Genomic DNA, 26,771 nt, shown 5'->3' on the forward strand with positions numbered 1-26,771 from the left:
TATCTGAGCTTTTAAATGCTTCCTGAAGTTTCTAACCACCTTTTAATGTTCTTGCCCTTTTTGCCTTTATTTGACATTTTCCCCTACCCTCTTGTGCCAATCAGGGATTGGTATTCTTTTGAGCCCCTCTTTCTCTGTAGAGTTTCTATGTATGCCCTCCATCTTACTGCTCCATTGTGGAGTCCTTCTCTGTACCCGTTGTTATCCTGAGACCTTCTGACACTGCTTTCCCAGGTTGAAGCCACTGTTGCCTGTATCCCATTCCCTCTTTTTTCTTGATATATTTACTCCCTCATTTTGCTTGACTATATCCTAAAAAAAACTGTGTGGGAAGTAAATTTCCTTTCACTTTGGACGTGTATTTTTCTTATCTTTAGCTTAGCAAATTAATGCTTTTAACTCTAAATTAAAAATAACTTTCCTACTTTCTAAAGATACAGTTGCAAAATCTGATATATTTTGATTCTTATTCCTTTGCAGATGATCTGTGTTTCCCCTTCTACCTCAGAAGCTTTTAAGATCTTTTCTTTTCATCCTTGGTGTTCTGAATTTTGCAACTGTGGTGTAGATATGTGTGTCTTTTGTCATTTACTGTGCTGGGCAGTGGGGGAAAGTGGAGACAGGGGAAAAATATCTTCCCTTCTCCCTTCCTCTGCCCTCCAACCTACTGCCACTGGCCAGCTCCAGCTGGGGGCAGCAGACCCAGGAGCCTGGGAAACAAGTTTGGAGGAGTTTGGCCCCATGATACAGAGCACGGCAGGGGGAAGACAAGGAATGGATCTGGGAGCAGACACATCCAGGACTAGACAGTTAAGAGGACAGAATGGGTGGCTCAGTCGGTTGAGCATCCGACTTTGGCTCAGGTCATGATCTCATGGCTCCTGGGTTTGAGCCCCTCATCGGGCTCTGTACTGACAGCTGGGAGCCTGGAGCCTGCTTCAGATTCTGCGTCTCCTTCTCTCTCTGCCCCTCCCCCGCTCGCACTCTGTGTCTCTCTCTCAAAAATAAATACACATTAAAAAAAAAAAGTTTAAAATAATAAATAAATAAATAAAAGTGAAAGTTCTGGGGAGCCTGGGTGGCTCAGTCAGTTAAGCATCTGACTTCAACACAGGTCACAGCTTGCGAGTTTGATCTCCAGGTCAGGCTCTGTGCTGACAGCTCAGAGCCAGAAGCCTGCTTGGGATTCTGTGTCTCCCTCTCTCTCTCCCCCTCTCAAATATAAACATTATATTTTCTCTCTCTCTCAAATATAAACATTAAATAAATAAATAAGAAAGTTCTTATGCACATGCCACACAGCTCTGAGTTTTTCACTAGAGATTCTTATCTATGCATGTACAAACTTTAGAAATACATGTATATGCACCATCTGTACATAATATGTTCTCATTGTTTCTTTCACATCCCCTTTGCTCAATTTTGTTAGGCTGGTTAAATTCTCATTTTCTGTTCTTTTCTTTGGGGAGATTAGAAATTATACAGCTATTTCCAGTCCTATGGATTTGATTCTTAAATATTTCAGTGAAATATTCTATATGAAAAAAATGTATATATAAAATACGATGACTGTTTCCATTACTTAGCCTAAGATACCACAGTATTATTGACTATCCAGAATGCCCTCTAAATCATAATCCCCTCCCACTCAGCAGTACTCACTAATCTGAATCTTGCTTTTCTTAAAACTGTACTTTATTTTCATTTTATTTTTTAGTTTATTTATTTATTTTGTGAGAGAGAGTGGGGGAGGGGCAGAGAAAGGGAGGGACAGAATCCCAAGCATGGACCCAGTGCAGGACTCAATCCCATGAACTGTGAGATCATGACCTGAGCTGAAACCAAGAATCTGACATTCAACCAATTGAGCCATCAGGTACCACTTAAAACTGTATTTTAAACAATTTCAAAGACTATCTTGGTAACTGATTGTGGTGGGAGTTTTTTTAACTTTATATAAAAGGTGACATATCAGAAACCTTCTGCAACTTGCATTTTTCAAAGTTATGGGTTTTTGTTAGCTTTGTACATATTGCTATGAAACTACAAAACACTACTGTGGGAAATTTTAAAAATTAATATATGGAAAGGTATACATTCTTCATGTGTCAAAAAATGTCATTTCTCCCCCAAATTAATCCATAGGTTCAATGTAATACCAAATCAGATTTCCCACAGGCTTTATTGTAGACACTGACAAACTAATTCCAAAATTCATATAGAAATGCAAAGAACCTAAAATAGCCAAAACAACCTTGAAAAAGAAGAAAAAAAAAGAACAAAGTTGGATGATTTATAGTACTTGATTTCAAGACTTACAAAGCCACAGTGATAAAGACAGTGTCTCACTGACTTAAAATACACAAACAGATCAACAGAACAGAGTCCAACAATAAAAGCGCATATCTAAGGACAAATAATTTTCAACAAAGGTACAACGGCTATTCGGTAAAGAAAAAATAGTTCTTTCAACAAATGAGCCAAGAACAATTGAATAAATGTATGCAAAAACATGAGCTTCAATTCACACCTTGTACCATATAGAAAAATTAACTTGAAACATATCATAGACCTATATGTAAGGTCTTTACACAGCTTCTCAAAGAAAATACAGTAGGAAATTCTTGTGACCTTCATTTAAGCAAAGGTTTCTTAGGTATAATACTATAATTCACAAAGAAAAACTTAATTAAATTTCATCAAAGTTTAAAACTGAGCAAATTGATACACTGAACTGGATTAAAATTAAAAACTGTTCGTCAAAGACACAGCTATGAAAATGAAAAGACAAGCACTGACTAGAAGAAAATACTTGCAACCTTATATATCTTATAAAGGACTTTTACACAGGATATATCAAAAAAAAAAAAAACCTCTCACTATTCACTAATAAGCAAACAATTCCCCCCAAATGGTCAAAAGACCTGAAAAACTACTTCAGAAAAGTGAATTTTTTTTTTTTAAGTTTTGACTTAGGTATACACCCATAAACACAGTGGCAAAAAAACTAATGGCAAAAAAAAAAAAGCACATATGAAAATCATCATTAGTCATTAGGGAAATATAAATTAAAAGCACAAGGAGATGGCACTTCTCATATTAGAATGGTTCAAATGTTAAAAGACAGGCCACAAGGCAAGAATGTAGAGTAAATAGGACTCTCAGTGATGGGAATATAAAATAATAAATATACGACCACTTTGGGAAATAGTCTGGCAATTTATTAAAAAGTTAAGTGTGTACTACCATATGATCCAGCCATGCCACTCCTAGGTATTTACCCAAAAGAAATAAAAACATATATGTCCACATAAAGCTTGTACATGAATGTTCATAGCAGCTTTATTTGTAATAGCTGGAAAAAATAGCTGGAAAAAATTCTAACATTCATCAATAGTTCAGTGTCCATAAACAAACTGTAGAGTAGCCCTACAACAGAACACTACTCAGCAAGAGAAAGGAATGGACTGTTGGTACTTGAAACACAGAAGAAACAGAGTCAAAGAAGCCAGACATTTCGTCAAATTATAAAATCCAAGTTAATCTATAGTGATAGCAAGAAAGATCAGTGGTTTCCTGGTGGAGTAGGAAACTCTGAAGGCTGATGGTTATGTTCATCATCTTGACTGTGCTTATAGGGATCTATTTAAACTCATCATATTATACACTTCAAATACGTGCAGTTTATTGTATTTCAATTACATGCCAATTAGGGCTGTGTAAAAAACACTACTTACGAAGACTCAACTGTGTTTAAGATCTGCTTAAGAAGTTACAATGGCTAGAGGCACCTGAATGGCTCAGTCTGTTAAGCACCTAATTCTTGATTTTGACTCCTCTGGTCACGATCTCACAGTTTGTGAGTTGGAGCCCTGCGGTGGGCTCCGCGCTCCTGCTTGGGATTCTTTCTGCCCTTCCCTCACTTGCGCATGTGTGTTTGTGCTCGCGCGCACACGCTCTCAAAATAAGCTTTTTAAAAAAATTACAATGTCTAAAGGTGATCCCTATCAATATTAGCTCACTTTTGTTCTTCCAAGCAATTATATTAAATTTATAATGTCCTCGTTAATCTGCATTATAGTTCTCCCTTATCCCAAGGAGGATATGTTGCAAGACCTCCAGTGAATGCCGGGATAGTACGGAACCCTATATATACTGTTTTGGGGGTTTTTTTCCCTATCTATACATAGGAACATGTGATAAAGTTTAACTTATAAATTAGGCACAGTAAGAGATTAACGACAATAGCTAATAAAATAGGACAATTATAATAACATACACTAACAACAGTTATGTGAACACGGTCTCTCTTATCACAGGAACTCATTGTACTGTACTCACCCTTCCTGTGATGATGTGAGAGGATAAAATGCCTGCGCGACGAGATAGAGTGAAGTGAATGACGCAGTTATTGAGACTTCAGCGAGTTAGACTACTATTGACGTTACGATTCGTCAGAAAAAAAGATCAGCTGCTTCCGGACCACCGCTGCCGGCGCAGCTGAAACTGCTGAGAGCGAAACCACAGATAGGTAAGGGGAGACTCACTTTGCATATCTTCTACATGTTATTGGCGTGATTTACATAATTACTGGCTCACTTTGGAAGTACTGGAGGTTCAATAAAAATACCGATCTTTCCTCTAAACGGAAATATGTGGTGCAGTGGGTGATGCTGAACGGTGAAGGAAGCCTGGACAGGGCATCCTAACACTAGCTTGGCAATTACGTACATGCATTCAGTTTACCCAACCACAGCTGTCAGCGTCCCTATGAGGGCTGCAGTCCACAAGGATGCCGAGACATCCCCATCTTCCAATTAGATGCTCCATTCTATTGCCTGGGAAAAAAAAGACACCTCTCAGAAGAAGCATATGGCATTTTGATTAAAATGTATGTGCCTGGAGAGGCGCCTAGGTGGCTCAGTTGGTTAAGCATCCAACTCTGGCTCAGGTCATGATCTCATGGTTGGTATGTTCCAGCCATGCATCAGGCTCTGTGCTGACAGCTCAGAGCCTGGAACCTGCTTCAGATTCTGTGTCTCCCTCTCTCTCTCTGCCCTTCCCGCAAACTCTCTCTCTCTCTCTCTCTCTCTCTCTCTCTCTCAAAACTAAATAAACATTAAATTTTTTTAAAAAAAATTATCTGCATGAGGAGTATAAACTTTAGACCCAACAGACTGAGACAAACTTGGCCCTACCTCAATTTGTATATCATCATAAGCTGGATCAACTCAAATATAGCAGTCTTATCTGTGACTATGTGAAAAACTAATGTGATATAGACTATGGTGTTGAAAAGTAAATTAAAAATTGGGTTTTAACAGTTCATGCTTTTTAAATGGTGGTCACTAGGCTGCTATGGGGAAAGTTCTCATGACCAGCACCTTCAAAGCCTTATGGTTGTGGGCCAGGTGTTATTATTTTACTGGTCCAGTGCTATTGCTACAACAGGCAAAAAATAGCCTTCCTATTTCACTTTGCATTGGATGATAGAATCTACAGAGTTTTGTAACTCCTCTGTTCACAGTCAGTAAAACAAAGGGTAGACTATGGCAAGAAACCCTTGGAAAATACTACCTTTGGGATGAGGCTTTTGGCCATTTATCATGTAACCATCCATCTAGGAATAGTTGAGCTTGATTGTATTAGTGTTCCCAAAGCATTTGTTTCCAAAGAGATAATTTATACACGATCAACAAGGGAAGAGATGAAATGAGCTGCAAAAGTCATAAATCACCTCCCCCTCTCCCTTTCCCTCTCTCTCTGTCAGAAATTATGCATACTTGACACTTGCAATGCCTGTATTAAAATAGAGAACCATATTTATGGTCCTTGGTGCCCCAAACAGGCAAATCTATAATTGAATAACATCATGAGAAATTATCAGTTATAAATCAGGATGTCAGTTCACTGCTTACCTTAAGGCCATGTCCACAGAGCTGCACTGAGGCCAATTCCCATGCTCCCTCTGCCCAGCCCTCCTGACCAAGGAGACCTCCACTGTGCAGAATCTGAAAAGGGGATGGAAATACCTCACCAGAAATTACCATCTGATTATCAGTTAATAGTACCATGAAAAAAAAAATAGGAAGAACTTTGCTGAATGACCCTCTTGACCAATGTAGGTCTCTTGATGTTCTGAATCTTTTTGCTCATGCCTTATATAAATAATAAGTGAACTATCAAGGCTTGGCATAGAGAGGAAAGTCTCCCATAATCTCTGGTCAAAATTCCCTAAAATAATAGTCACATATTTTTACTAGTCATAGAAAACACACATAAAAAATCAAAAATTTAAAACTATAGCAGGGGCGCCTGGGTGGCTCAGTCGGTTGAGCGTTCAGCTTCAGCTCAGGTCATGATCTCACAGTTTGCCCGCATTGGGCTCTGTGCTGACAGCTTACAGCCTGGAGCCTGCTTCTGATTCTGTTTCCCTCTCTGCTCCTCCCCCGCCCATGCTCTGTCTCTCTCTCACCTTCAAAAATAAATAAAAACATTAAAAAAAATTTTTTTAACTATAGCAAAATTCTTCTATTGTCTGACTCTTTCCTCTCCTTAACATAGTTTTATTACCTTATGGAAAATTTTTTCGTATCTCACCAGGAGGAACATCTCAGCAAATAACAAAGTGGGAAGGAAACAAAATCAGAAGAACAAAGATCACAAGTGGATAGACTTCAAAAATTCTTCCTTGGGGTGCCTGGGTGGTGGCTCAGTTGCTTGAAGGTCCCACTTCAGCTCAGGTCATCATCTCTTGGTTCATGAGTTTGTGGGTTCGTGCCCCACATCGGGCTTTGTGCTGAGAGCACAGAGCCTGCTTAGGATTCTCTGTCTCCCTCTCTCTCTGCCCCTCCACCACTCATGCTCTCTCTCTCTCAAAAATAAACATGAAAGAAAGTTAAAAATTCTTCCTCACCTTTAGGTTTCTTCCAGATTCCTCTACCATAAAAAGTCTCAAGCACCTGAACTTATTAATACTACCTACACTTGCACTGTATCATTTATGTATTCCCTATATCATCCAAAACAAAAGATTCAGAAACAGTTCTAGACTCCAAGTTACTCTTTTCCATATTACAACTAATTTTTCCCTCTATTTCCTTTCTCCTCCCACACCTTTGAAAAGTGTCGACTCTCAATGATATTGCTGACTTTTCCTTTTAGACACTGTTTATTGAGCTGTCTGGCTATAAAGCTACTTTGCCATGTACTAATAAAGTTTTGGAGATTCAGAGATTCAGTAAGTGGAACAATGTGGTGTTTCCCTGCATAGAGAGAGCCCCCTGCTCCATGGCACAGTAAGACTTACCCCTGAGAGAGACTGCCAAGGAGCAGGAGGAATTTGAGAGCCTATAGCAGGATAACTTAATGAAATACTAATTTGTGTTTATTCCCCTATATGTTCCCTTTCAATTCACTTCAGACAAGGAGCCAAGCCTTTAGTATTTCCTTCTCTGAGTGATTTTTAAAAGTGGAAAATAGAAGTCACTTTGATCAAGGTCTGTTCTGTCTTTTGCAAACATCTAAGTTACCTGGAGAGAGGATGCCAGGGGTCCCAGGGGGAAGAGGAGAGGAATACTTTTAAGAGCAAAGAGATAAAGAGGCAAACCCAGAGTCTGGGAAGGAGACAAAGGTTGAAGGTCCTAGGGTTAAAAGAGATTTATATTGGACACCTCACCCCTTCAGAATGGAAAGGCCAGACCCCAGGTACAGATGCCCCACAGGTTCCCAGCTATGCCCTTGCCAAGCATGGCACGGATGCTGGATCATGACCTGCGTCCAGTGAGGCTAAGACCCCGGGTCGCTGGCACAACACTGAGTGGTATCAGAGATTTCAAATGGATTTAAGCTGATATAAAGAAAATTAGGAAATACCATATTTTTTGCACAAGCCAGTTGGTGCAGTAAGATTCTTATAGGGAGGGGTACCTGGGTGACTTAGTCAATTGAGTGTCTGACTCTTGATTTTGGCTTCACACTGAGTGTGGAGGCTGCTTAGGATTCTCTCTCTCTCCTTCTGCCCCTCTCTCCCACTTACACACTCTTTCTAAAAGTAAAAATTAAAAAAAAAAAAAAAGATTCATGTGAGGACCTCCTGTGGGGGCTGACTGATGCATACCTACAGCCCAGACTGATTATAGGTGCTTGGATTTGGGCTAATTCATCTTGAGCCCATGGTCTTGACTGTGTTGTACAACTGGTATATATAGAGACAAGTATAAACTCTTGGAAAACATGACTGATGAGCGAATGCTGAGGGTGGTGGTAAGTTTAAGTTTTTGAAAGAGTACTTTATAATGTTTTAAAATCCCTGGCAAGACCAGCACCTTTTCCAGGAGTAACAAAACACAAATCACTTTTTTGTTACTATTATCTTGATTTTGTGGAAGTGAATTCAAAGCAGGACAATATCAACTAACAAAAAGTAAATAAAAGGATTGTTTCCAATATTGAACAACTTGTATAAATGATAAACAAATCCTGGGCAGATACAAGGTGGTCAGAGAAGAACATGAAAAGAGCTATAGCCGTGCTAGTTTGCTGAAATTGAAGTTCTCTGTAATTCTCCGGGAAATATCTAGAAAATTTTTAGGATCTCTAATTTCTTTTTTAAAAAATTAAATTTCTCAGGGCACCTGGGTGGCTCAGCCAGTTGAGCGACCGATTTTGGCTCAGGTCATGACCTCATGGTTCATGAGTTCAAGCCCCGCATCCAGCTCTGTGCTGACAGCTCAGAGCCCACTTCGGATCCTCTGTCTCCCGTCCCCCCTCTCTCTCTGCCCCTCCCCCACTCGCACTCTCTCTCTTTCTCTCTCAAAAATAAACATTTTTTAAAAATTAAAATTCTCTCTGGAGAGGGACAGGCATACAGCAGCCAATAGACATGCTGCCTGGGAAGGGGTCCATGTGTTGGACTACTTTAGGGACAACTGTACAGATGGACATGAAGATTACCAGAAATGGCTGGCATTTTCCAACAAGGTTCCAATAATGAAAGTCCCACCCCCAGAGGGGAGACATTTGAATCTTGTCCTGGAGTCCTAGAGACTGAGAACTAGACAAACGCACTGTTGATATGCCTCCCACGGTAGCCCCTTGGCTGCATGGCTTACACCCTCCCCTCCCCCTTGCTCACTCGGCTCCACTGCACCTGCGGCCTGTATCTGCATTCCCTCTGCTTGGAATGCCCTCCCCCGATATTGGTATGACCCATTCCCAGACCTCCTTTGTGTCCCTACTCAAAAAGCACCTTCTGGGCCAGGCCTTCTCTATCTCAAATTACGGCCCCAACCCCAGCACTGCCTTCTGTGCTTACACCATCAGACATATTACTTATTTTACTCTGTGAATTTCTTGTCTGTCTCTTCCTTCCAGGTGATCTCCATGAGGAAAGGTGCTGTGTCTTCTGTTCAATGCTGTGTCCTCAGCCGCTGAAAGTGACTGGCACAAAGTAGTGTTTAATAAATACTGAAATTAAAAATGACACATAAGTTCTTATGGAATAAGATGCCCAAGTGGCCCAGGCTTGAGGTCCTTCTTTCACAGAAAACCATGCTGCAGTGGCTGTGGCTGAGCATCTGAGTTCATGGCCATGGGTCAGTGACAACCAGGGAACATGCACATCTGGTAAAAAAAAAACAAAAACAAAAACAACACACACACACACACACACACACACACACACACACACACACACACACAAGAAAAACAACATTCCCACCAGCCAGAGGGCTGTGAATAGGCATCTTCAATCTCACTGTGGCCAGAAGGCAGCGGTGGGTCCAGGCTGGGGCAGCTTGGACTTCAGCACAGCTCTGGGCTGCACTGGAGGGAGAACGTGGCAGGGCATGCTCTCCCAGAGAGCAGTCTAAAGGAGTTCAGTCCACCCCACGCTAATCCCAACAAGGGAACACAGCAAAGCAGGAGAGGAGGGTTGCTGCTTGCTCCTCCCCACAAATATCAATACTCCTGTGGTGCACATCGAAAGAAAGAAAAGAAAGAAAGAAAGAAAGGAAGGAAGGAAGGAAGGAAGGAAGGAAGGAAGGAAGGAAGGAAGGAAGAAAGAAAGAAAGAAAGAAAGAAAGAAAGAAAGAAAAAGAGAAAAGAGAAAAGAAAAGAAGAGAAAAGAAAATTCCATAAGAACAAAAGGGCAAGTAAAATTCCTATCTGGAGAGAAGTAAACCAGGACATACTTTTATACATGTGTCCTGATATAAAGCTCAAAGTATAAAATAGCATAAAATATGATCCCTGTTTACATGAAGCTTCTCTTGATGTGGATACAAGGTTGAGAAGTAAATGAAGCAGCATTTTTCTAACTAAGGGTTCCTGAAAACAGAGGAGGGTTCATATGTTTATTCTTGGAGTCTGAGTGGCATCTGAGTTGGAGCACAGGAATGTCTTTGCAGTCTTATGTTTTATTATTTTATTTTTTAAATCAAATTTTGTATTTAATTGTAATCTGCACTGTAAAAAAGTGTTTTAATCACCACTAAACTTACTTAGCTTTGCTTCCCACAGCTTGAAGACAAACTGATACTCCACCAAGATGTGTCAAGAAGTCCTATGATTTTGGGGGCACCTGGGTAGCTTAGTCAGTTGAGCGTCTGACTCTTGATTTGGCTCAGGTCATGATCTCATGTTTCATGAGATCGAGTTCCTACAAGTTTGAGCCCCTGCATCTGGCTCTGTGCTGACAGTGCAGAGCCTGCTTGGGATTCTCCCTCTCCTTCTCTCTCTGCCCTTACCCTGCTCTCTCCCTCTCTCTCTCTCACAAAAAAAAAAAAAAAAAAGTCATCCCATGATTTTGAATTCTCCTTGACACCATGAACCCCTAGGGGTGTAACCCTAACTAATAAATGTGGGATTTGGACATCATGAAAAACATCTTATGCCAAAATGTATGACATTAACAACAATTGCTGTGGCTGTTCAGGAAAATATTTGCAGACTATATGGAGTCAGATGTGAAAAGTATTAGTCAAACTGCTGCCAGTGATAGAAGCTGTGTAACACAGCCATTTTTTTTCTTTTTTGCCTATTTTTTAAAAATGAGGAAACAAATCATTTTTAAAACAAACATATATATTTTTTAATAGAAATGCAAAGTACATATGCAATAATACCAGAAATAAACATCTTCAACTCTGGGCTCTTTTCAAAAGACACAAGATCATTTTTTCAAAAGATACATGATGTACAGATAAACCACATTCATACCTTACAATGTTAAATAGCAAACAATTTAAATTCATAATGAACAATAACTATTTTTCAGTAGCTTAAAATTTTAGTTATTCATCCCATAATTCTTATGAGTAAAAAAAGAAAAAGCTAATCATGTACCTTAATATTGTCATTTACGAATTACTCCAAAGTACAAACAACCCTGAAGATAGAGTTCCATGCTTATCATGGGTATTATAAAAATACCAAGACATTTATCAGGCATAACTAATGTATTAAAAGCTATATTTTAGAATATGTTTCACAAACACAGCTCCAACATTTCTCTTTTGTTCAAAAAATATAAGAGGTAGGTTCAAATAAATGCCTATTATGTCACTAGATTTTCACAAAAAAATGTTGGCAATTGATAACCGAAATCTCTAGAAATCAAACTACATTAAAAAGCTACAGAATAACTTCAACTAATAAATATTTGTCTAAGTCTTAATCACACAAGTAAAAAAAGATGATTGCCTACAAAAATGCCTTTAGTAAAATAAAAATATGCCATCAATCTTACAAATTTTCTACATCATAATGTGTTCCTAAAACTTGGCACAAGGGAGAATATGAATGAATATGTTTATAAATTGAGCCTTTCATTTAAACACAGGTACCTAACATATAATATTAATATACACTACTATTAAAATGCACTATTCTCCCAGGTTTGCACTGCCCAAGTTGAGAATTGCAGGTTCAGACAAATTCAACACTGAGGGGGAAATGAAGATGTCATTCACCCATGATCAACCTACTTGACATAATTAAGAAATGTTCGATTACCAAGAATGCTCCTTAGAAGCCTTCCTGATTAAAAGAGAATCTGATTCAAGTAGGAAACAAAGGAGGACAAAGATAAGACAGCTGTTCTGCAGATGCTGATATAGGTAAAAGGTTTTGCTTCCTGGTGCTTTTCAAAGCAATGACAGAATAAATAGAATCTTTCAAATAAGTTGCCTTGCATTGATAATTTAACAGCAATATACTGGCAATCAGTGTGTCACTCCAGGAACCAAATAACAGTGCAAGGAAAAGGGAAAGGGGCACATTGAAGTAAATACTGTTTCATCATTTCTCCTTATACAAAAAATGTAAATGGACTAGAGTTATTTGCATGCCCTGGAATTCTGCCACTTCAGTTCATTCTCATTCAGCTTAAAGAAACACAGTGATATAAGCCCTATACTTACTTGGCTGCTGTAAGGTATGTTTTCATGCAATGATTTTCTATTAATGGTTCTACAAGGAAATTTTAAGAAGTCTATAAAGACATTCAAAATACATTAAACAACTTAAATTTCAAGGTTTTCTGATCATTTTGTTTTTTAGAAAAAGACATTTAAGTATTAAGGAACTGGCATAAACTTGAACCAACCAAGATAAAGATTAGTGATTTATAATTACCACACAAAACAAATTTAATTCAAGCAATACATTTTTCAGATTTAGGACTCAGGGCATAGCTTTGTCGAAAGGCACTAATATGAAAAGATAAAATACAATTTTGTGGCCTTTTCAAAATTGTATGAGCTTATCAAAACTATGATTTTTTAACATTTCTGTATATATAAAATTGAGCCCAAATATTTGAAGTAATCATTGATATGCTCTTCCTTTTTGTGACAAATATATGGTTTCTTTTGCCATAGACCTGTAATTCTAGGTGGTAAAAGTCACTCCAGAGGACTGATGAAAATTTCAATAATCACCCTAAAGCAAAAATTTCAACATGTCATTTCTGGGTTACTCTTAAAGTTTGCTTCATATTTTCATAAACCACATAACTGATGCCCACAGCAGGGAGCACCTTCATGAAGTTTGGGGTGATGCCTCTGTAAAGTCCTGGTATTCCTTCTTTGGAAATTATTCGTCGAAAGAGGCCAACCATGTTCATTTGTTTGGTTCCTTCTAACATGGCTAGGAAAAGAAGAAAAAAAAAAAAGAAAGAAAGAAAGAAAGAAAGAAAGAAAGAAAGAAAGAAAGAAAGAAAGAAAGAAAGAAAGAAAGGAAGGAAGAAAGAAAGGAGGGAAGGAGGGAGGGAGGGAGGGAGGGAGGGAAGGAAGGAAGGAAGGAAGGAAGGAAGGAAGGAAGGAAGGAAGGAAGAAAGAAAGAAAGAAAGAAAGAAAGAAAGAAAGAAAGAAAGAAAGAAAGAAGGCTAATTTAATATTCAAATATGTTGTATTTGTGACTCTGAATGATATTCTAGAATATATAAAGTATCCCTTTATATATAAATCTCCTTGCATGGCACCTAATAGTGAGTTCCGTAATTACGGTAACAATGGTAACAACAGTTATTAGTTCAGTATATTGCTATGGGTTAGATAATGGCTTTATCACTTTATATACCAATCCTGCAAGGTAAGTATCATACCTATTTTATAAATGAGGAATTGGAGGTTTAGGAAGATGGAGAAACTTGGCCTAATATACTTAGCCAGCAAGTGACGGGGAGCTAAGAGTAGACAGTCTTTCTGACTCCAAAGTTCACACACTTTCTACTACCCCACACTGCCATGGCCAGCCCTCCTCATTAACCAAGCACTGAAAAGAGAGTAGATCAGTCCTTGGAATTAAGGGGAGCATGGGAACACTTTGAGGAGCTTAAGAAAATGTAGGGTTCCTGGGCCTTGAAAATGGCCTCAAGAGTCAAGAAAGGGAGGAAGAGAAAGCCCATGCTGCTGACACCACAAAGAAAAGTGAGGGCACATGGGGGCATGGGGACTGCTGATGTGGTTATTACACAGAGGGTATCCAGCGCTGGAGGTGAGTGAGGCAGGGGTGGGGAAATGAGGAGAAAAAATAAAGTGGGGCCAGATTACTAAAGGCTTTGAAATTCCCACTAAGAACTTGGGAATTTATTCTGAGGACACTGAAGAGTCACAAAGATTTCTGAACAGGAATCAAGTGAACAGACCTTGACATTAAAAATGACAGATCTGGGTGCCTGGCCAGCTCAGTTGGAGGAGCGTGTGACTCCTGAGTCTGGGGTTTGAGTCTGAGCCCCGTTTTGAGTGTAGCGATTACTTAAAAATAAAATCTTTAAAAAAAGAAACATAGGTCTATCAGCCACGAGAGGACTGGATTGGAGTTGGCAGATGGGAGAGGGGGACTTGCCAGATGAAGGTTTCAATCAGACTGGCTGGGTTTGAAGTCTAGCTCCACTATTTACCAATGTATAACCTTATGGAAGTTACTTTATCTCTTTTTGCCCCAGTTATTCACCTGTAAAATACAGATAATACTAGTATCAATCCCAAAGACGGTTGTGATGGTTAAATGAGAGAATACAAATGAAATATTTAGTTACTACTTTCCATTTCTCTCTCCAGGCATATGATTTTCTTTCAGCTCCTCAAATGGACCCCATTTTCTCCTGCCTCACGGCCTTCACATATGCTTTTCCTCGGGCTGTAAGGCTCTTTCTTTTCCACCTCACCCCACCTTTGACCAGCTAACTTCCACCTGTTTTTCCAGGTTGAACTTAAATGACAATGTCCTCTGGCTCCCAAGTAAGGTTAGAGCCCCTTGCTCTGTACTCCCCTGACAAAGGGGAGGTGATTTAACAAGTTTGTTTACTTGCCGCATGTGTGTCTTTTCCACTCCACAATGGCAGGGACCACATCTGACTTGTGGACTGCTCTAACCCTAGCATCTGGCAGAGTGTCCAGCACCTGACAATGGCTCTGAAAGTATTGGTTACTTAACGAGTGACCACTTGGTTGGGGGCAGTGGGGTGGTTGGTACTTGGAGGAGAGACTGGGAATAGAGCTGTAGATACCCAGGAGGTACTGTTTAAAGAAATGATAGTAGATGAGTGAGACTGGCCAGCAAAGAGCAAAAAAAGGAAAGAAAGGCACAGGCTACATACTTTAAATAGCAATAAAAGCCAGCAAATCTTTTAAGAATAGAGAATAATCAATAAGATGGTAGAAAAGCCAGGGGACACAGTATAATCAAAGCCAAGGGAGAGGACAGGGTCACAATGAGGAGGGATCCCACAGTTCAAAAGTTGTAGGGTCCAATAAGAGCAAACAATTCCAGCCACCATTTACCAACAATTTGCCAAAGGCCAGGTGCTTTACATATATTGTTGCCAATTCTCACAACAATGCACAGTTATCATTCCCATTTACAGATGAGTAAAGGAAAATCCAAAGAGGTTTGGGGCAAAGAGGAAAATCCAAAGAGGTCTGAACCCAAATCCGTCTAGATACTTAAGCTTATATACTCTTAAAACATGCATTCTCAATATGGGCAAAACCAAATCTCACTGTTTACCCATAAAATGCAGATATACACAGAGTACATGTGCAGTGTATTTGTGATATTAAAATTTCATGAAGAGGGAGTGATTAGGAAAATAATTTATGAAAGGGTTCCCTAGGGAGGCAGTAATGAAAAAAATAAATAAATAAAGCTTGTGAAATACTATCTGAAAAGCATATTCTGCTACCTCAGAAGAACCTGAAGCTCCAAAAGCATGTTGCTGATAGAGTACTTTTATCAGCATCATTCATCCATCAAAAACTCACCTTGAGGGGCACCTGGGTGGCTCAGTCAGTTAAGCGTCTGACTGTTGATTTCAGCTCAGGTCACGATCTCACGGCAGTGGGATTGAGCCCCACATCAGGCTCTGTGCTGAGCGTGAAGCCTGCTTGGGATTCTCTCTCTTCCTCTCCCTCTGTCCTTTCCCTACTCATGCACACGTACGCATGCATGCATGCACTCTCTCAAAATAAATAAATAAAAACATTTAAAAAAACCTCACCTTGGGCCTGCATGCGTGTTTTCACCAAAGCCAAGGGGTAGCTGGCCAACTGACCGCAAGTACTAGATACGATGCCACATCCCAGCAACACGATGACTCCAGGGTTTACAGAGTCTTTGGCATAATTATCCAGCCAGTAGGACTTCAAGAGCTTCCAGAGAAACAGAAGAGAAGAAAAACAGTGAACAACTAACATTACAACTGCTTTCGCTCAACATGAACATTTTCACAGACACCCTCATCCTTATGAGAGACAGGCCGCACATCTGTGAGATCAGGTAACACATTCCCATCAGTGGCAGTCACTAGAAGAGGCAGCAGCTCCGCACACAGGTGTGGTAGCCACTGGGGATTCAGAACACATGAGCTTTGCACAGGTTGCTCCTTTTCTTCTGAACAAATGTTAAGATCAACAGCACTCCAAATGTAGGACCTCAAGCACATTTCCAATGGTATTAATAAAAACAATGTAATTCTACTAACTGCATCTAATTGTGTACTTTACATACATGTTATTTCATTTAGTCCTTTCCCTTATGTGGAGCTATTCTTCCAATTTTAGAATGAGGAAAATGAGTCTCAGTGGAGTTATTTTTAACAAGAGTGCAGAATCAAGTGTACTGATCCCCTGGCCATGCCTTTTTCCCTGTCATCATATATCCTTGTAATTCCATTAGAAGGTGATGATTGAGAGTAACTGTATAAAACACATATGCTAACCTACTTTTTAAATATACAATATTTTAAGTATAAGAATCTATGCACATATGTGGGAAAATTATTGTTATGGTAGCACAAGCATAGTAATACACTACTTAAAGCAATCTAAGGATTCAATGCAATCCCTACTCAAATCCCAAAGATATTTTTTGAAGAAAAAGAGAAAACTACCCTAAAATTCATATGGAATCTCAAGAGACCCCAACGGCCAAAATAACCTTAGAAAAAAAGAATAAACTTGGAGCCCTCATACTCCCTTATTTGAATAAATACTACAAAGCAACAGTAGTCAGATGGTGTGGTACTGCCGTAAAGACAGATATATAGATCAATGGAACAAAAACAGAGAGCCCAGAAATAAATTGTTGAATATATGGCCAAATGATCATCAACAAGGATGCCAAGACTACACACTGGAGAAAGAACAGTCTCTTTAACAAATGGTGTGGGAAAAACTGAATATCCACATGCAAAAAATAAAGTTGGACCTTTACTTTACACCATGTACAAAAGTTAACTCAAAATGGATTAAAGACCCAAACATAAGACCTAATACTATAAAACTTCTAGGAGAAAACACAGGTTAAATGTTTCAGGATACTGAATTCAGCAATGATTTCTTGGACATGATATCAAAAGCACGGGCAACAAAAGCAAAAATAGATAAATGAATTTCACCAATTTAAAATCTTCTGTGCAGCAAAGGAAACAATCAGCAGGTGAAAAGGCAATCTACGGAATGGGAGAATATATTTGCAAACCACACAACTGATAAGGATTAACACCCAAAATATATAAAGAACTCCTATAACTCCACAACAACAATTAAAAAAATTAAAAATGGGTAAAGGCAACAGATATATGAAAAGATGCTCAACATCACTAATCATCAGGGAAATACAAATCAAAACCATAATGAGATATCACTTTATACCTGTCAGAATGGAATAAAAAAGACAAGAAATAACAAGTGTTGGTGAGGATGTGGAGCAAAAGGAACCTTCATGCACCATTAGTAGGAATGCCAATTGGTATGGCCACTGTGGAAAACAGTACAGAGGTTTCTTGAAAAAATAAAAGTGGAACAACCATATCATCCAGCAATACCACTACTGGGTATTTACTCAAGGAAAATGAAAAGACTAATTCAAAAAGATATATGTACCCATATGTTTACTGCAGCATTATCTATAATAGCTAAGATATGGAAGCAAACTAAGTGTCCATGGACAGATAAATGAATAGAACAGATATGCTGTGTGTGTGTTCATGTGCATGTGCATATACACATATATATACATTCATACATACACACACATACAATGGAATATTACTCAGCCATAAAAAATAATAAGATCTTGCCATTTGCAACAACATGAATGGACCTAGAGAGTATTATGAGGGTATTAAGGGAAATAAGTCATACAGAGAAAGACCCTTACCACATGATTTCATTTATATGTAGAATCTAAAAAGCAAAACAAATGAAAAAAAAAACAACAAAAAAAGGCAGATACAGACTTTTTAATGTTTATTTATTTATTTTGAGAGAGAGAAAGAGTGCACGAGCAGGAAGGAGCAAAGAGAGAGAGAGGAGAGAGAGAATCAGAGAATCCCAAGCAGGCTCCACGCTGTCAGCTTACAGCCTGACACAGGGCTTGATCCCACAAACTGTGAAATCATGACCTGAGCCAAAATCAAGAGTTGGCGGTTCAACTGACTGAGCCACCCAGGTGCGCAGAAACAGACTCTCAAATACAGAGAACAAACTGATAGTTGTAAAAGGGTGGAGGATTGGGGGATGGGCAAAATGGATGAAGAGGAGTGGGAAGCACAGTATGGAATAAATAAGTCACAAGGATGAAAGGTACAGCATAGGCAATATAGCTAATGGTATTATAATAGTGTTGTATGGTGACAGATGACAGGTGACACTACTGGTGAACATAACACACAGAGTTGTCAAATCACCATGTTGTACACCTACAATTAGCATAACATTGTGTATCAACTATATTTCAACAAAACTGGCAAAAATTTGGATAGACATTTCTCCAAAAATATATATAAATGGACAGTAAATGTATGAAAAGATCTTCAACATCGCTTATCATCTGAGAAATGAAAGTCAAAGGCATAATAAGACACTGCCTCATCTCTGTTAGGATGGCCACTATTTAAAAAAAACAAACAGGGGCACCTGGGTGGGTCAGTCGGTTGAGCATCTGACTTCGGCTCAGGTCATGATCTTGCAGTTGACAAGTTTGAGCCCCACATTGGGCTCTGTGCTGACAGCTCAGACCCTGGACCCTACTTCAGATTCTGTGTCTCCCTCTCTCTCCCCCTCCCCCGCTCATGCTCTATCTCTCTCTATCACAAAAATAAATATAAATGTTAAAAAAAATTAAATAAATAAAATAAACAAACAGAAGCTATCAAGTGTTAGCAAGGATGTAGAAAAATTAGAGTTCTTGTATACTGTTGGTAGGAATGAAATAGGGTATAACCATGGAAACCAGTTTGACAGTTCCTCAAAAAGCTTAACATAGAATTACCATAGGACCCAGCAATTCTATGCCTCAGTATATACCCAAAGGAATTGAAAGCAGAGACTTGACAAGATACCTGTACCCCAATGTTCACTGTAGCATTATTCACAATAGCCAAAAAACAGAAATGAGCCAAGTATCCACCAACAGATGAACAGATAAGCAAGATGTGGTATATACATACAATGGAATCTTATTCAGCCAATAGGAGTGAAGTTCTGATACGCTACAACATGGATGAACCCTGAAAACATTATACTAAATGAAATAAGCCAGACAAAAAGGGACATGATTCCCTTGTAGAATACATGATTCTACTTGTATGAAATAACTAGAATAGGCAAATTCATATAGACAGAAAGTAGATTAGAGGTGACCCGGGGCTGGGAGGAGGGGAGAGTGGGGAGTTATTTCATAACAGATACAGAGTTTATGTTTGGGATTATGAAAAAAACACTGGAAATAGTGGGGATGGAACACAGTACTGTGAATGTAATTAATATCCCTGAATTATACCCTTAAGGATAGTTAAAAATGACAAATTTTATGTTACATACATTTTACCACAATTTTAAATTAAATTTTAAATTCTAAAGGCCACTGAACTGTACACTTTATATGAATGAAATGTATGGCATGTAAATTATATCCTAATAAATTTGTTTAGAAAAAAAGGTAAAGTCCTCTAAGAAAACTTTCATTACACATGCCACCCTTCCTCTCAGCTATAGGTGGGGTCCCTTCCAAATGCGCCCAGGCTTACTTCTATCACAGCACAGCTAACCACACTATGCTTTAGTAGTCTGCCTATCTCCCCGACCAGAACTTCAGGTTTTCAAAGGCAAAAACTGAAACTGTTTGTCAGATTCATAAATTATTAAACGGTTCAATGGCAGAGTTGACCCAAGATTTGTAGTCTAAGTTGTCTTTTCAGTACCAGGGGTGAATCTGTGCCATATACATCAGTCTCTAAGCTTTATCAATGTCAGATTTTTAACAAATAAAGAAAATGCGCCCTTCTTGCTTATTTTGTCTCCCCTCAAAAAAAAATCCTTAATACCATCTTCTCAGCTGAATAACTATACTTGAATGTGAGTTTGCTCGCTTCATTAATAAAAATAAGTTGCAGGGAGAGGCACCTGGGCGGCTCAGTCAGTTACTAAGCTTCCAACTCTTGATTTCAGTTCAGGTCATGATCTCACAGGTTTGTGAGTTCAAGCCCAAGTCTGCACTATCAGTGCAGAGCATGCATGGGATTCTCTCTTTCCCTCTCTCTCTATGCCCCTCCCCTGCTCATGCAGTCTCTTTCAAAATAAATAAATAAACATTAAAATTTTTTAAAAAAATAATTCCCAGGGAAATCTGATACAAAGGTGACCACAGGCATATGGGATCTTATATTCAAGGTACTTGAAAAAAAAATGATTAAATAACACAGCCCTGAATCTGCTTCTGGTCACAAACTATTTCCTGGTATATATGTGCTTCTTTATATGAAGTCAAATTCTAACAATAGGAACTATATTAACTACATTTTCAGATGTAAAACATGGCTGCAAACTCACCTCATACACAGCAAGATCTATACCTGCATAAGGTACGATGCCTAATAAATTGGGAATATAACCTTTGTAAAAAGCTCCCATGCCTTCATGTTTCAAAATCTTCTTGGCACAATCAAATATTCCATAATATTGTCCAGTTTTGCCTACAGCCAGCCTGGTTTTTATAACCTAGTTATAAAAGAATATAACAAAATGTTATTATTTATATTAAGTCCATCATGGAATTCAAAGTATTTTACAGAGAACAAATACCCAGCACATAGTGTCCCTCAAATGAGTGTCTAGTTTGTTGATGTGTTATCCCTCACATAGCATGACTAGTGAAGGGCTAAGATGACACCCAAGAGAACCTATTTACTTTAAAGAGGATCTGAATGAGGGTAGTGGCAGAGGAAATAGAAAATAATTTACAGAGGTCTTAAAATTAGATATGGAGGGTAAGGGAAATGGTAGCGCACAGGATGATCCCAGTGTTTCTAGCTTGAACACAGGAGCGAGGCAGCAGAGAAGTGGGAAAGTGATGCTATTAACTGAGATGGAGGCTATAAGAGGAAGACTATGTATTCTGTTAGGATATTTTTAAGGGGTTATGGGAAGTAATATGAATAACCATATTAAGATGCTTGCAAGGAAAGCTGTATTAATATGCATAGCACAAAGGTGAAAATGAAGGGTATTTTTTGCTTAGATCTTATTATATGCTGAAAACCCCTTTGTCATACCAATAAAGATAGCCACATCTGTAATATTATTTTCGCTCTAAAGCAAGAGTTGGCAAACTTTTCCTGCAAAGGCCTCATGGTAAATATTTCAGTCTTTGCAGCCCTAAAATATCAGGTCTGTTGCATATTTTTTTAACCTCCTTTTAAAAATGTATACAATCATTCTTAGCTCAAGGGCTATACAAAGTATTACACAGGTACATGGTTTGCCAACCCCAGGCTCTAGTGATAGGATGTCTAGTTAGGACTACCATTACCTAGTCGAATCTTGAGGTTCCATTATTAAATGTATGGTACAGAACCTCTTTGGAGGGAAATGGGTACTATAATTCTTATCAACACTGTGGCAGCCAGCCTCCAAGAGGGGCCCCAACTATCCCTGCCTCCTTGTGTTCACACGGTGTGTAGTCCCCTCCCACGCTCCACCAGGGCTGGTCTGTGTGACCAACAGAATATAGCAGAAATGACAGAAGATTGCAGCTTCCATTCTAAGTGCTGGCTAAATCATTCTCTCTCTCTCTCTCTCTCTCTCTCTCTCTCTCTCTCTCTCTCTCTCATATCACCAACTTGGAGAAAACAGCTACATGTTGTGGGGGTACTCAAACAGCCTATGGAGAGGTCCCTGCGATAAGGAACTGATATCTCCAGCTAATAAACAGGGAGGCCCAGCAACAAACATGTGAGCAAGCTTGGAGGCAGACTCATCTGCAGGTGAACTCTGTGGTGGCTGAGACCCTAACCCACACCTTGACTCTAGGCTCAGAGAAACCCTGGGCCAACGGCACCCGACTAAGCTAGTCCCAGACTCCTGACCCACAGAAATCCTGAGATAATAAATGCCCATTTTAAACTGCTAATTTGGGGGGCATCTGGGTGGCTCAGTCGGTAAGCATCCGACTTTGGCTCAGGTCATGATCTCACAGTCCCTGAGTTCTAGCCCCACATCGGGCTCTGTGCTGACAATTCAGAGCCTGAAGCCTGCTTCAGATTCTGTGTCTCCTTCTCTCTCCCCCTTCCCTGCTCATGCTCTGTCTCTCTCTGTCTCAAAAATAAATAAAAACATTTAAAAAAATTTAAACTGTTAATTTGGGGGTAACTTGTTACCCAACAGTAGATAATTAAACAAATAGCACCCACACAGTCAGACTTCAGAGTGGTACTTACCTCCATAGGATAAATAATAGTCTGTGCAGTTGCCCCAGCCAAGGAACCAGAAATAAATCTGTCAAAGATTCCTATTTTTTGTCCTTCCACAGTAAGCAACTTCTTGTACTGTATAAATACATATTTAAATGTATGTTAATACCTGCTATAGACTGAATCATGTCTCCCCCTCCCAAAAAATTCTTATGTTGAAGCTGTAACCACCACTGTGATGATACATGGAGATGGGGCCTCTGGGAGATAAACTGGAGTTAGATGAGGTCATGAGGGTGGGGTTCTTTTAAGCGGCCGACTTCGGCTCAGGTCATGATCTCGCAGTCTGTGAGTTCTAGCCCCATGTCGGGCTCTGTGCTGACAGCTCAGAGCCTGGAGCCTGCTTCAGATTCTGTGTCTCCCTCTCTCTGACTCTCCCCTGTTCATGCTCTGTCTCTCCCTGTCTCAAAAATAAATAAACGTTAAAAAAAAAAATTAAAAAAAAAAAAAAGAAAGTGTCCTTAAGAAAGATACCAGAGAGTTTTCTCTCTCTCCCTCTCTTTCTGTTTCTACACACACATGTATGAGAGAAAGGCCATGTAAGCACACATGGCAGCCATGTGCGAGCCAAGAAGAGAGCCCTCACCAGACCAAAACTGACCAAACTGGTCAGCACCCTGGTCTTGGATCCCGCAGTTCCCAGGACTGTGAGAAATTAATTTCTGTTGTTTAAACAATCAGTATGGTATGTTGTTATGGCAACGTGAGCTAACTAGGTAAATATCAAAATACAAATTAGCTCCTAAATTGACAATATGATGATGCTTTTCCAAATACATACAGTGCGTTAATACCTCAAAGAAAAAAGCAAGGCTCAAATGCTAATACATTCAGTTTACTGGACAGCGGTTTTCAAGTTAGATTTCCACAGAACACAGATGTTCCACAGACGGGACCCAGTTGTTCCTTTGCTAAAACACAATTCATAGCACTCATACAGGGTTGATGAAGTGTTTACAATTTTTAAATGTTTTTCTCATAGTTTTTCTTTTTTAAGATGAGTTTATTTTCACCAGTATAAATAAAATAAGTGACAAATATTAACAAAACAACTTAGAAAGATTTCTGTAGGTAATACATATAATTACTCTACCACATCAACCCCAGAGCCCATCTGGCCCACTAGTACTAAAGCAACCAACACAGCCAATCTGGCTAAGGGTAAAATCTGACCCCGATGCATCCAAAATGTCCACAGACCAGGATGATAATATCACAGGCTCCAGATACAGGCAGACCTGGGGCTGGAACTCCAGAAACATGTGGCCCTGAGCAAGTTCATGAGCATGTTTCCTCATCTATGATAACAACCTATCTCACAAGGTTGCTAAAAGTATTAAATAATATAATACAGCAGAGTGTTGAGGACATGGCGAATGTTCAGCAAATGTGATCACTATTACTCTTTACTTCTTACAACTTGGAAAGAAAAGCTGTGCCCAAACAGACTGTGGTCATACACCAGGCAAATCAGACTCCTTGTTTTAGAAAGGTAAGGAGAGTCTACAAAGGTAATTATTAACCACCAACCCTGGAGGGAGAAGTGGAATAAATCAACAGAGAGAAGCAGGAGACTAACTGAGCCCTCAAAGCCACCCTAAAATCCTTTTGTCTGTCCTTTTCCATGTGTTACAACACCTATTTCAATCGTTTCCATCCTCCTCCAGCTTCCAATACCACTTCCTCCCTCATTCTCAGCGACTGTCCTTTCTTGGGAACTCAAGGAAGAACAGAGGCTACAAGGCAAGGGTATTCCTGCCCATTCTCTGCAAAATTATCCACATCCACATATATCTTCTTTCTTCCCAAAGTGACATAAGAAGAGTCCTCCATACCATCAAAGCCAATCCTTCCCAGGGCATCTGGATAGCACCTATGTCTCCCCAGCCCTTCCACCCCCATCTCCACTTCCTGTGAACACCTGCTGCGTTTACCAGCCTCTCCCACCTATACCTTTAACTTCGTTCTTTGTGTTGACATGCTTGCTTCAGCAATGGGCACATTAAAATAAAACATATCAAAACCCTCCCTCTGTCCACCATCTTTCTATTACTCTCCCTCATATCTTCTCCTTCCTTTCACTCAAGTCCAACTTCCCCAAAATGTGTCTACACTGTACAATTATTATCATCCCCTGGTTTACAGTCGTTTCAGAATGGTTTCTCATCTCTTTACTTCACTGGAACATTTATGCCAAGTTCTCCTGTCTGTGTGTTGATAAATCCTAAAAGACCCTTTCCTTATTGTATTTACCAGCCTATAGCACTTGACCCTTCACAAAACCCTGTTAATCCTCTGACTTCTAGGCCATCACTCTCTGCATTTCCTCCTGTCCCTCTGGCTATTCCTTCTCAGTCTTTTCTGCAACGGGCTCCTTTTACTTCTCCCTGGCAGATTCCCAGAATTCTTCCATTCTATAAGCCTTCCTCAGCAATCCATTTCAATGGCTGCAACTCAAAAATAACCTCTCCATCAGAGATCAAAAGTCCCTGTTGCAGAGATGTCCCAAATTCAGCTTGTCCAAAATGGAACATGTCACTTTACCCGAAAATCTATTCCTCTTATTGTATTCTCTATGTATTCTAGTTGTTCAAATTAGGAACCAGAGTATCATCTCTGATTCCTCTTTCTTTCTCACTTCGATATCTACTCAGTCAACAAGTTGTGCTGATTCTATTTCCAAAATATTTTTCAGTTCATTTCCTTCTCCAATTTCTCCAGCCACCACCCTGCACTGGTGATCATCATTTCTTACCTGAATTATAGAAATATTTCCTTAAATATTAGTCTCCCTGCCTCCAGTCTGACCTCACTTGCCTCTAATACATCCTCCATTTTTTCCAGGTTGGTCTTTCTTAAATGTAGATATACTCATTTCACTTCTCTATATAAAATGTCCAATAGTCCCTCACCCTCAGGATAAAATCAAAATTCCTGTTACATTTGGCTTCTGCCTACCTGTCCAGCCTGCTTTCATCATTATCTTCCCAGAAACACACTCCACTGCACTGGAGTCAAATGAACCACCTTCAATTTCCTAAGCGAATGATGCTCCCCTGTGCCTGCATTTCTGCTTCTGCTTGAAATACACATTTTCCCTTCACCCTAGTGGACTTGAGATGCAGGCAGGCTTGGGCTCAAATTCCAGCTCTGGGAGCTCTGTGCTTTCACTCATCAGTAAGGACTCACTTTCACTGGGCAGAGTACTGGGAATATAAACCTGCAAACAGATATTGCCTAAGGAAGCTCACAGTCTCATCAAGGAGAGAGAGAAGCACTGAGATAATCAGAATTTAGTGTGATAATTCTAATAGAGGGAAACAAAGGAACTGTAACAGTGAAGAAGGTTTCCTGGAGGAAATAACTCCTGAGTAAAGTCCTGAAGGATGTTCACCACTATATGACACTCATTTACAAACACTTATTGACCACTTCTCACAGGCCAGGCTCCAAGTGCTAGAGTCCATGGAGAAGAAGCCAAAACCCTGCCCTCATGGAGCTTTCATTCTAACTCAACTCCACTTTATGACAATGTCAATACACAACTTAAAAGTTTTCCTCCAAGATCTTAGATTGGGATACTTTCATAAAACATACGTTAACAGGCAGCTTCTGCTCTGAATTCAAAATGAATAAACAAGGGGCACCTGGGTGACTCGGTCAGTTAAGGGTCTGACTTTGGCTCTGGTCATGATCTCACTGTTCATGAGTTTGAGCCCCGCATTGGCCTCTGTGCTGACAGCTTGGAGCCTGGAGCCTGCTTCAGATTCTGTGGCTCCCTCCCTCTCTGCCCCTCCCCCACTCACACGCTGTCTCTTTCTCTCTCATAAATAAACAAACTTCTTAAAAAAATAAGAAAAATGAATAAGCAAAAATTCTACATTTCTTTTAAGAGCTACTAAGGAAAGAGTACAGAATTCTTTTTGATCACTGAATAATACTCCACATATATATACCACATCTTTTTTATCCATTCATCTGTCAATGAATATTTGGGCTCTTTCCATACTTCTAT

The 26,771-nt window shown here is 39.5% G+C and overlaps 1 protein-coding gene and 1 long non-coding RNA gene across 5 annotated transcripts in view; both read right to left on the reverse strand.

Annotated features, from left to right (window-relative positions):
* Positions 1 to 8,775, reverse strand: part of LOC106974249 (uncharacterized) — a 165,123-nt gene extending 156,348 nt beyond the window's left edge. The window contains exon 1 of one of the 4 annotated variants that reach the window (XR_008295113.1): positions 4,342 to 8,775. This is a non-coding gene — a long non-coding RNA (uncharacterized LOC106974249). The remainder of the gene's footprint in view (positions 1 to 4,341) is intronic. The other 3 variants (XR_008295115.1, XR_008295111.1, XR_008295114.1) reach the window with 3 other exon arrangements.
* Positions 8,776 to 11,067: 2,292 nt separating this feature from the next.
* Positions 11,068 to 26,771, reverse strand: part of LOC106974253 (calcium-binding mitochondrial carrier protein SCaMC-1) — a 60,247-nt gene continuing 44,543 nt past the window's right edge. Inside the window, exons 7-10 of the mRNA XM_015071440.3 lie at positions 22,724 to 22,831; positions 20,838 to 21,005; positions 16,004 to 16,154; positions 11,068 to 13,149 (exon numbers count right to left, since the gene is read on the reverse strand). Coding sequence (XP_014926926.2) covers positions 12,965 to 13,149; positions 16,004 to 16,154; positions 20,838 to 21,005; positions 22,724 to 22,831 — 612 coding nt within the window. The 3' untranslated portion in view covers positions 11,068 to 12,964. The remainder of the gene's footprint in view (positions 13,150 to 16,003; positions 16,155 to 20,837; positions 21,006 to 22,723; positions 22,832 to 26,771) is intronic.

This window comes from Acinonyx jubatus, chromosome C1 (assembly GCF_027475565.1).
Source record: "Acinonyx jubatus isolate Ajub_Pintada_27869175 chromosome C1, VMU_Ajub_asm_v1.0, whole genome shotgun sequence".
NCBI classification, from domain to species: domain Eukaryota; kingdom Metazoa; phylum Chordata; class Mammalia; order Carnivora; family Felidae; genus Acinonyx; species Acinonyx jubatus.